The 11,077-nt window shown below is 43.1% G+C and overlaps 1 protein-coding gene across 6 annotated transcripts in view; it reads left to right on the forward strand.

The window, feature by feature from the left end:
• Positions 1–1,437: 1,437 nt before the first annotated feature.
• Positions 1,438–11,077, forward strand: part of C7H6orf141 (chromosome 7 C6orf141 homolog) — an 85,156-nt gene continuing 75,516 nt past the window's right edge. The window contains exons 1-3 of one of the 6 annotated variants that reach the window (XM_084966962.1): positions 1,438–2,390; positions 2,707–2,799; positions 5,986–6,268. In XM_084966962.1, coding sequence (XP_084823088.1) covers positions 1,500–2,081 — 582 coding nt within the window. In that variant the 5' untranslated portion in view covers positions 1,438–1,499 and the 3' untranslated portion in view covers positions 2,082–2,390; positions 2,707–2,799; positions 5,986–6,268. Of the gene's footprint in view, positions 2,451–2,706; positions 2,800–5,985; positions 6,529–11,077 lie in introns of those variants that run through there. The other 5 variants (XR_014809210.1, XR_014809211.1, XM_084966961.1 and 2 more) reach the window with 5 other exon arrangements.

Below are 11,077 nucleotides of genomic sequence, written 5' to 3' on the forward strand. Positions count from 1 at the left end.
CAAGAAATGGCAAAAAGGCAAAAAGGCAAAAAAAAAAAAAAGAAAAGAAAATAGGTTTTCCCCATTTCCCATCTCCATTCTAATCCCTCATTCAATGTTCGTTGGTAAGAAAATTTAAAACAATCGTTTTTTAAAATTAAAAATTTGTTGGCGTATAGTTGATTTCCAATGTTGTGTTAGTTTCAGGTGTAGAGCAAAATGAATGTTTCCCCTGAAACATTCCTTTCTAGATATTTTTCCCCACTTATGTTATTACACAGTATTGAGTATCCTTCCCTGTGCTATCCTTACCTAGTTTTTAAACAGTAGTATGTATATGTTAATTCCACCCTCTTAATTTATCTCCTCCCCCAATGTTTCCCCTTTAGGAAAGGTAAGTTTTGTGTCATCAGAAGGTCCTTTCTTCCCAAAATAGCTCCTTTAGGATGCTACTCACTGACCTTTGTATACATAGGCAGAAATTTTCGCCATTCCAGTCATTTTTCTAAAGCAGACAGGAAAACAGTGAGCACTTGCTAGTAAAACAAGCACCTGTTGCCAAGAATGGGCGGGAGTCACAGGGTAAGCTCCTGCTTTTCTGTTAGCCAGTTTTCCCCATTAATTTCAGGCAAAGATGAGTGTGTCAGAGGGCCTGGCAACAAGCACATTCTGGAAGCCTACCCAGAGCTCCATATATGTATTTCGAAACTTCCGGGGTTAAAGACTAGTGTGAGGGTTGAGGGGAGGTAGGCAGTGAAAGGGGAAATTTAAAAACCCAACACAAAATTTTAAATCCTGAGGAAATGCTTTTAGCGGTTTTATTTCCTTTTGATCAGTAGCACTAAAGCCTCTCCTGGGATAAGCATGATTATAAAAAATGAAAACCAGTGTGACCGCTGTCCTACTGAGTCCCGCATTCCGACGGAAGAACAGCAAGCAATCCAAAAGGCTTTTTCTCAAAGGGTTCAACTTTTCCAAATCAGATGCTTTGATCTACTTTCAGTAATATGGCAGCATGATTGGCTGGATTCAGAGGGGACACGAAACTTTTATCAGAGTAACTTTATTTTATTATTTATTTTTGTTCTTCTTCTTCTCTCAGAGTAATTTTTATTAAATCAGACTTTTAATTTTTTTAAAAAACTCCCTTGATCCTTCACTCAGAGGAGAGTCCTTGGAAGGAAGATATCCTCAGTATTGGGCATTTCTGGGACTGCTGTGCTAAGGTGTCTTTTGTGTCTCAGCTCTGCAGACAAACGGAAGGCCGGGGGGGAACTAAGATAAGTGAGAGGGGGGAGACCCAGAAAGGCCACCGAGGAGGCAGGGATAGGATCGCAGGTAAGAAGACGAGGGGCAAGGAGGGGAAGTCAGATTTTCACCTTTAAGAGCGGGGACGGGAGGGGGCGGGACCGGAGCCCCGGGAGGCGGGGCGCCGATGAGGCCACGCCCACGCCCAGCAGTCCCGCGCTTTCCCGAGCTCTGAGAACGTTCGCTGGGACGGCCCGCGGAAGAACTACCGAATGAATGGCCCTCCTCCCGGAATGGGGGCCCCGGGTCCCCGCGGGGCTCAGAATTTCGCAGAGTCGCCCCACAGCGTGCGGCGCGCCCTGCCCATTGCGCGCGAGGCGGGGCGCAGGGCTCACCTGGCCCGCGCCCCGAACACCTCGGAGGCGGCGGCGGGGGCGAGCGGCAGCCGGGGCGGCGCCCGAGCCGACCACGAGGCCGGGAAGAATGCGGACTGTGAGTCCTGGGTCCGAGAGAAAGTGCTCTTTCTTCTGCACCCGGAGAGGTGGTTGGGCACTCGGGGGGACCCCGCCGGGGAAGAGGTGGCCGGTGAGGACGAGCTTTTCGAAGCGGGAGGACAAGATCGGGAATCGGACTGGCCTTCTCTCTTTCCACCGGAAAAGCGAATTTCTGGCAGCCGTGTAGACGCTCCCTCTCGAGCTCCGCCAGGGGAGCCCCCCAAACCCTTCCTCGTGCGGGTCGTGGATTATGAGATGACACAAGAAGTCCTGCAGGTCGCGTGGGCGAAGGGTTCCCTGACTACGCTGACCGAGGAGCGCTCCATGACCTCCGTCACTTTCCGTGCCAACAGGGAGTGAGGGAGATTGAGGGGCGCCGGGACCCCTGGAGATCGGCTGGCTCTCGCCGCGAACAGAGGGTTGTTACATGATGCCCCGGGAAGATTCAGCGGCGAAGTAACGTTCCGGGCTGTTGAAGGAGCGTTCATCCTTAAGAAAACTCCAGCCTGTTAGTTAACCTACTGCAAGGACTTTTTAAGAGGCTGGTGCCTGGCTCAGGGAGGCCAGAGACACCCAATGCAGATTGAAGAACTGTAAGCAACACGATACCTCTTTAAATACTGTGGCTTAAATACTGTGACGATCTGGGGACCTTTGAAGCGAAGAAAGGTATTTTAAAGTTGGCAGAACGTGGGAATTTTGAAATAAGAAACTCTTTTATACCTCTCGGTTGGTCACTTTTCTACCTTTTCCCCTTTCTCTTTAAGACCTGAAAAGCAGAAGTGAAGTTTGAGTTCTGCTGTCTGCAAAGGGTGTGAGAGTAGATGGGGAGAGAGGCTTGTTTCAAAACTGAGAAGGAAAAGGACAAAGAGCTGGGAAAATAAAATGTAAAACAAAGCAACTGACAAACAAAATCTTTTTTTTTTTTTTCTTTTTTCTGCTCTTTTCTGATGTGCACATTTTCCTTTTTCTTTTCACATTTAAGTGTTAGGAAGAAAAGAGAAGAGCTAGGAAAAAATGGAGGGAAACAGAAGATTGAGTTTTGATGGAATGCCATTTAAAAGAGCTGTACCCCAAGGTATCTAATTTAGTTCAGTAAAAATGCTATTAATCTGAAACTTTTAGTTATTGTAATATTTACAATACTGCAGACAAATCTTGTGACCTAAAGGTAGACAGAAATGTATGCCTGCTGTAAAGTGACTACATATCTTATTCTTGTCCATAGTTTCTTCTTAGTAAGATTTGTAGTGGTGGAGTTCTTGTCGTGACTCAGGGGTTAATGAACCCTACTAGGAGCCATGAGGATTTGGGTTCAATCCCTGGCCTCGTTCAGTGGGTTAAGGATCTGGTGTTGCTGTGAGGTGTGGTATAGGTCACAGACGCATCTCTGATCCCGAGTTGCTGTGGCTGTGGTGTAGGCTGGCGGCCGCAGCTCCTATTCAACTCCTAGCCTGGGAATCTCCCTGTGCTGCAGGTGCGGCCCTAAAAAGATAAAAGACAAAAAAAAAAAAAAAAAAAAAAAAAAAGATTTGTAGTGAGACTGGATTGAAAATACATCTCTGATACTGATGAGATTTTTTTTTCTTCTAGAGCTATTGAAACAACTCATTTCTTATTTCATTCATTTATTTATTTTTTACTAAACACCAGCTTTATTAACTCTTTAGTAGAGGGCCTTGGTTTGTAGGTGTGTGAGGAGCAAGCATCCCCTCTAGAGATGAAGTGGAGAACCGAAGGACCATCTGGTTATAGCAGAAATGAACAAAACAAGTGGGATTCTGGCTTTCGAAGAGTAAACTGTTGAACAGGACCCCCTCCCCAACTCCTTCTTTGCCTCTTATTTTCAGTTTAGGGCTTGAAATGCCCTCAATATCAATTGATCCATCTCTGGCCTCTTGGCAGACAAGATAGGTAAGATATGCCCCTATTTTTTGGGGGGGTGTCTTTTTTTGTCTTTTTAGGGCCGCGCCTGTAGCATATGGAGGTTCCCAGGCTAGGGGTCTAATCAGAGCTGCAGCTGCTGGCCTACACCACAGCCACAGCAACACTGAGCGAGGCCAGGGATCGAACCCCCAACCTCATTGTTCCTAGTTGGATTCATTGCTGCTGCACTACGATGGGAACTGATATGCCCCTAATTTTTTAAAAAAAATTTTTATTATAGTGGATTTACAATGTCGTGTCAATTTCTGCTGCAGCAAAGAGATCCAGTTACACACACACACACACACACAGATGTACATTCTTTTTCTCACATTATCCTCCATCATGTTCCATTGCAAGTGACTAGATATAGTTCCCTGTGTTCATCAGATATGCCCCTGTTTTAACAGACGAGCCAACGTAGGCCTAGAGGTCACGTGGCTTGTGTAGGTCACACAGCTAGTTACTGTGCGTGCTTACTAAATAGATAAGAATATGATCATCTCCCTCCTAAAAGTTTGAGAATGGCCTTTAGGACTTCCAGGGAGTCACAAGATGAGTGAGAGCATCTTGGGTTTTCTGACTCGCCTTTATGAGAAATACTATGATCACCTCGATGTCCCTGAGTCCTGTGGGCTGGAGACACCATAGCAGTTCTCAGGCCAGTGCAACTGACCCTCCTTGAAGGGCCTGAACTGTGTTGAACTACTTGGTAGGTAGAAAAGGTAATACAGATCCCATGAAATGAGTGCTCTTTTCACTCAACAATGCTGCCTGACTCCCATGTGAGGTTAAACTTCCTGGCAGACAAATTCCAGACTTGACTTGGTAAGTTCCGTTGTTATGAGTCAACATGCGCCCCGCATGAGTGAGTTTTAAATAGACAAGAAAAGCCTCTTTAAAGTGAACCAAACACAGTAACATCATTTCTTTGCCCTCTCTATGAAGCAGACTCAGGAGCTGAGCTGCCTAGGTTCAAAACCATCCACTAACTGTGATTCTGGGCAAGTGCTTCATCTCTCTGGGTCCTTATTTGCTAAATAGGAATAGTATCAACCTTATTGGTCTTTTTCCTAGGATTGAGTTAGAAAGATACTTAGAAGAGTGTTTGGCATATAATAAATACTCAAAGTTAAGCTATTCTTATTATTAATGTTATTGTTTAGTTCACTTTTATCCTAACCAAGCTTTTGACATGCAATGCAATCTTACAGAACCCAAACCAGTGGTTTTTATTGACTTGTTTCCTGCATATCTGAAAGAAAAGGCCTATTTCTGGCTTTTTCCAACATTTAATGGATCAGTAAATACATTAATTCCTTAGAAATGACCCCCAAAGCTTGTAATAAGATTCATCCTAAGTTTCAAAGGCCTAAGGTGCTCCTGCTTGACAGTCTTTGAAGAGTTTTCTCAGACTGCTTAGTTTCCCTTGGCAGGCAGGCACTTGGAGTAAGTGGTTTTTTTTTTTTTTAGGACCTAGCAGGTTAGTTTCTTTTTCTTTTATCAAATTTTTTTGGCCCTGCCCATGACATGTGGAAACTCCTGGGCCAGGGATTGAATCCAAGCCACAGCAGCAACCTGAGCCTCTGCAGTGACAACACTGGATCTTTAACTTGCTGTGCTACAGGGGAATTCCTAAATTATTACTATTATTATTATTATTTTGGCCATGCCTGTAGCACGTAGAAGTTCCCAGGCCCAGGGACTGAACCTGGGCCACAGCAGTGACCTGAGCCACAGCAGTGACCAGAGCCAGTGTCAATACCAGATCCTTAACCTGCTGAGCCAAAAGGGAGCTATTCCCTCTGGGATTTTAAATTTCTGATGCCTTTGTCATCTCAGAAGAGCAGAATAGGCACAATTAATTTTCATTTTTATCTCTTTTCTGTCAAAAATGTATTTATTCAGGTCAGCTGGACTCCTTTAATCCAATATATTCGGGTTCATTTTCTCTAAGTAAAAATTATTATTATTATTATTATTATTTTAAATCAACAGGTTTTTTTGTTTGTTTTTTTAATGGCTGCACCCACAGCATATGGAAGTTCCCAGGCCAAGGTTTGAATCCAGTTGCAGCCTCGACCCATGCCTCAGCTACAGCAATACTGACCCTGTAACCCACTGCACTGGGGATCGAACCTACGCCTCCACAGAAACCCAAGCCACTATAGTTGGATTCTTAACCCACTATGCCATGGAAGGAAGGCATAAAAAATTTATTTTTTAAGAATTTGTCAATCTCGCTGCTAACTGCCTACAACATGCTTAGAGATTTTCCTTAAACAGATGTAATATGCACGAAGTAATAAGTTGAAGTCCTGTTGAATTTGCTTTGCAGGTTTTCCTGATCCAGCAGAACTCTGTTGTGGGAGGAAGCCAAGTAATCTTCTCCCAATTAACTGTGTCCTGGGAGTGAATCCTTAGGGAAGCTTGTGCACCCTAGAGACCAAGAAATCTCTGAGAATGCAGGGTCTTGGCTTTTTGGTCTTACCTCTACCTCACCCCAAATGTGATCATCTGCAATTGTCTTGGGAGGATGAATCACAGCAAGGACTTTGGAAGCGGCTGACCACTCAAGTGACCAAAAGAGATGTCACAGGCACATAACCACAACAGATCAGGCAAGTGTCAAACACTCTTAACCTTTGTCCAAAACCTCCATCAACTTTGCGATTCATTGCATTCGACTTGCTGCTCTTATTCTTGTTGGTCGTCACCAGCACTTGATGTGCCTTTTTGTTAAAAAGAAAAAAAAGAAAAAGGAGAAAGAGGAAAAAGCTTTCTGTGAACAGAAAAAGTTATATTTACTGCAGTAAAATTTGAGGAAGTGTTATTTTGGGGAAAAAGAAAAATGGAATAAAAGTAAAAACTTCATCCAAGACCCCAGGTCTCTTAATAATTGGTATGTTTCTAGTTTGGTTTATTTTTTTGATTTTTTGAAGTGTACACCTATACATACACTTTTCTGAGCATAAACTATATACAAAATCTGAATATTGCTTTTATATAAACTAACGTAGATGGATACTGTTCAAGATGTGGTCTGTGAGCCAGCAGCATGGGCACCTCCAAGAACAGTCTTCTTCTAGAAATGCAGTATCCTAGGCTCCACCCTGAATCTGCTGAATCTGAATTCGGCATTTTGACAAGATTCCTGGATGATTCACATTTAAGTTTGAGAAGCGTTGACATATGTGCTATGCGTCTGTATCCTACTTTGTCACTTACAAAAACTAAAAAGTCTTTGCTTTTTTAATATTCCGCGTTACTAGTTAACAATGCCTTGGAAATAACACTTTGTGGACTTATGAAAACATTTAGAGTTTACAGGAGAGTGAAATATATATTGACTTGTGAATTGGCAAAGACACCTCTAAAAAACTTTGTAGTGTTTTTTTGTTTTTTTTTTTTTTTTTAAGATCTTATTGGAATTCCTGTTGTGGCTCAGTCGTTAACGAATCCGACTAGGAACCATGAGGTTGTGGGTTCGATCCCTGGCCTTGCTCTGTGGGTTAAGGATCCACATTGCTGTGAGTGAGCTGTGGTGTAGGTTGCAGATGCTGCTCGGATCCCTTGTTGTTGTGGCTCTGGCATAGGCCGGCAGCTACAGCTCCGATTCGACCCCTAGCCTGGGAACCTCCATATGCTGCGGGTGTGGCCCTAGAAAAGGCAAAAAGACAAAAAAAAAAAGAACCTTATTATTCTTAAGTTTTCCTAATGAAATGTTGATTGATTATTGGAGTTCAAACTATTTCAGAAATGTGGTTCTTTTATTGTCCAAGAATGTGAAACAATACTTACTTAAAAACCCCCTTAAGGGAAGAAGGGCAGGAAGTCATTAAGGAAAACCCAATTACAACACTTACGGGCTGAGTCAGGACTCCAGCAGCTTGTAATGAATTGCGAGGGGAGGGGGTGCGGGTGGAGCCTGAATTTGAATCAACTGATTCAGATAAGAAAACAACGGCTATGACTCTTGAACACCCTGATATCCTTATAACTCCAGTCAGTACTTTGCTCTTTAATTAGGGTGGGGAAATCTTTGTAACTTTGCTTCTGTAGATGAAGATAAGAAAAGAAACAGTCCGGTTTACTTAAGGAATTATAATCGGTTATTAGGCACTGTGTGGCCAATTGTTAACAAAACATGACTTGGTTAGCTTCAAAGCAAGGAATTAATTTTAGTTCAATACTGATTTCTAAGTATAAGATAGAATGAGTACTTCTAGAAGGCTGCAGCCTTCACAGAAATAGGACAAATAGAAGCTCTTTATTCAGAGCTTGGTATGAAAAGGGAGCCAGCCAGCATGACTTGCACTGGGCTGGGAAGCAAAGGCAGGCAGGGCAGTGGGAAAACTTCAGAAGTGATCAAGAAGGTCTTAGCAGCACTCTCAGCTCAGCTAAACTTTAGAAAGGTTTCTACCCGACTTTAGCTCCTATCTCCCTTTTCTTCGTGCATTACTTGAGAAAACTTGCGATTGTAAATTTCTTTCTTTGCCTCTTTGAAATCTAAATCGCCTAATCTCCTGGCCAGTTTTATAACCCAGGAACACCTTTCTTTAGGACCCAGAAGCCATCCCTTTGAAATGTAATCTAGAAAGATAGGGCCCCTGACCCTGAGTCTCTGCAAGGCACAGGGGTCAGAGCCCAGCTTCTTGAGCTTTAGTTAGCAAACACAGATAGCTTAATGGTGTAGACCAACCTGCCCCCTAATGTCCTCTAGTACTTTTCTACTAGCTCGCTCCAGTGCTTAAAAACTCTCCCACTTTTTGTAGTCTTGAATAAAATCTTTCTTGCCTGTTGAACTCTGGTATAGTTTTTTTTTTTTTTTTTTTTTTTGATAACAGTGAAAAAAAAGAAGGCTTTGCGTGTGCTCTGATTGGAAGCTACTAACACTGGGAAGTTGACATTTCAGTTTTATGAAAGCTTTTCGGTTTTTTTTTTTTTTTGCTTTTTAGGGCTGCACTGGGGCATATGGAGGCTCCCAGGCTAGGTGTCTAATTGGAGCTACGGCTGCCAGCCTGCACCACAGCTCACAGCAATGCCAGATCCTTAACCCACTGAGCGAGGCTAGGGATTGAACCTTCAACCTCATGGTTCCTAGTCAGGTTTGTTGCCAGTACGCCACGATGGGAACTCCGGTTTTATTAAAATTCATTAGTTACTTGAAGTTGTTGTCTACATAAATAATTATTATATTAGATTCACCAAGGAATAGAAGTTATTCTTTTACTTAAGATTATTATTGAATATCATTTTCTCATAGTGATATTAAAAATTAGCTGCTTCTGGTGTCATGTTCAAAAAGTATGCCACTGCCAATACATAGTCATAAAGTTATAAAAGTGGAGAACTGAAAGGATTGGAATCAAAGCTCAGATTTCCTGATCACGAATCAAAGCTGCTTCTATTAATCCCCATATAAGAGAAAGCAGTCCATGAAATCATTTTGGACTTTGGGTTTAGAATTAACTCATGTATTATTGAACACCAGTTACATATTAAGGACAACTCTGAAAATGAAGCTGTCTTTGAATGTGTTTCAACAAATTGAAATTAGCAGGTCTCATTTCTTTATCATTTACTGTTTCATTTAGTTCAAGTGGTAAGTCAGGGCACCCGAGTATTCCCCATCGGACTCATTTTAAAGAGGTTTTTTTTTAATCAGAGAATCCTGGATTAGTGGTGACCAAGCTTGACTAACCTTCAGACAGGCTTCATCCTGACTTGTCTATGCCTAACCTCCCTTTCCTTAGAGCATTTGCTTGAGAACACTTTTAATTATAAATTATTTTTCTGCCCCCTTGAGGATGCAAATCTTTTTGAAAATCTCTTGCCCGGTCTACAACCCAGAAATGTCTTTCTCAGGGACCTGGGAGCCATTGCCTGGAAATGTAATATTTAAGGAAGTTTGGGCCTCTATTTCCCAGGCTCCATGGGAAGGTAGGAGTCTAACTTCAGTGGGCACTAGTGAGCACGCACAAACTGTGGAATCAGAGAAAAATGTTTGCAAATTAAAGAGTAATTCAGGAGTTCCCATCATGGTGCAGTGGTTAACGAATCTGACTAGGAACCATGATCCCTGGCCTTGCTCAGTGGGTTAAGGATCCGGTGTTTCCGTGAGCTGTGGTGTAGGTTGCAGACATGGCTCAGATCCCACATTGCTGTGGCTCTGGTGTAGGCCGGCGGCTACAGCTCTGATTAGACCCCTAGCCTGGGAACCTCCATATGCCACGGGAGCGGCCCTAGAAAAGGCAAAAAAGGACCAAAAAAAAAAAAAAGTAATTCAGTGTGCCAGTCATATCCTATGGCTCATGCTCCCCATTAATATCCTCCAGAACTTTGCTGCTACTCAATTTAACATTTAAACCCCCGCCCCCCCCCTTGTTTCAGTGGACTTAAATTCAGACTAAATTCTGGCTTCTCTCCCCTATTGCAATAGCCTGAAATAAAGTTGTCTTTGTCTAATGCAATTTTTGCTTTGACAGGGATGAGATAAGAGCAGAGGAGAAGCATTTATATTGATGCTAGGGACACACATGTGACTTATAAAGGCTAAAGATGCTTTTCTCAGGAACTGATAATGATTTCTTTCTTTTTTTTTTTTTTTTCTTTGCTTTTTAGGGTGGCGTATGGAAGTTCCCAGGCTAGGGGTCGAATCAGAGCTGAAGCTGCTAGCCTGTGCCACAGACAGAGCAATATGGGATCCAAGCCACACCTGCAGCCTACACCACAACTCACAGCAATGTTGGATCCTTAACCCACTGAGCGAGGCCAGGGATCCAACCCATGTCCCCATGGATACTAGTCGGCTTCGTTACCACTGAGCCACAATGGGAACTCCAACAATGGTTTCTTTACTCTGTTGATAGGGTCCCTTGCATGTGCCTTTACTGGGACTTTAGAGCACAGATCCTAGAAAAGGGAGGTGATCTTCAAGTTCTAATTATGTCAAAAACTAGAACATCACTTTCTGACCTTAGCACATTAGCTGTTATCTGTTATTAACCACCCTATTTTGGTTGAACCAATAAATGAAACTAATGTCTTATGATTAGTGGGACCCTCATTTAAGAGTTGAATTTTCTTTACTGCCGTTTTGAAGGTATTTCTGGGGTATCCTAGAACAGATGCTGCCCCAATCGATGACAGCTATTGATTGGTGATACTTAGATGTGTCATATGCCTTGGATGAAGAGGACACTTTCACTTAACTGAAGGGCAAAACCCTAGGGCACTAAGTGAAGGTTCTGTTTGTTAGATGTTCTGTTTACTTGCTCTGTCTCGGAGAATGGGAGTAAGGAGGTTTTTACTGCAGGATTATCACAGGAACCCAAGCTGACTTGACATGACAGCCCTCTGGGATGGTGTGGCTGATGTCTGGAGCAGTGCTGGAGGGCTTGGGGGACCATCACAGCTGGAAGATGCAA

Source organism: Sus scrofa, chromosome 7 (assembly GCF_054392235.1).
Source record: "Sus scrofa isolate SSC_HxYL_T2T_F1_AM1 chromosome 7, Sscrofa_HxYL_maternal_Yorkshire_Landrace_v2.0, whole genome shotgun sequence".
In the NCBI taxonomy this organism is placed as follows: Eukaryota; Metazoa; Chordata; class Mammalia; order Artiodactyla; family Suidae; genus Sus; species Sus scrofa.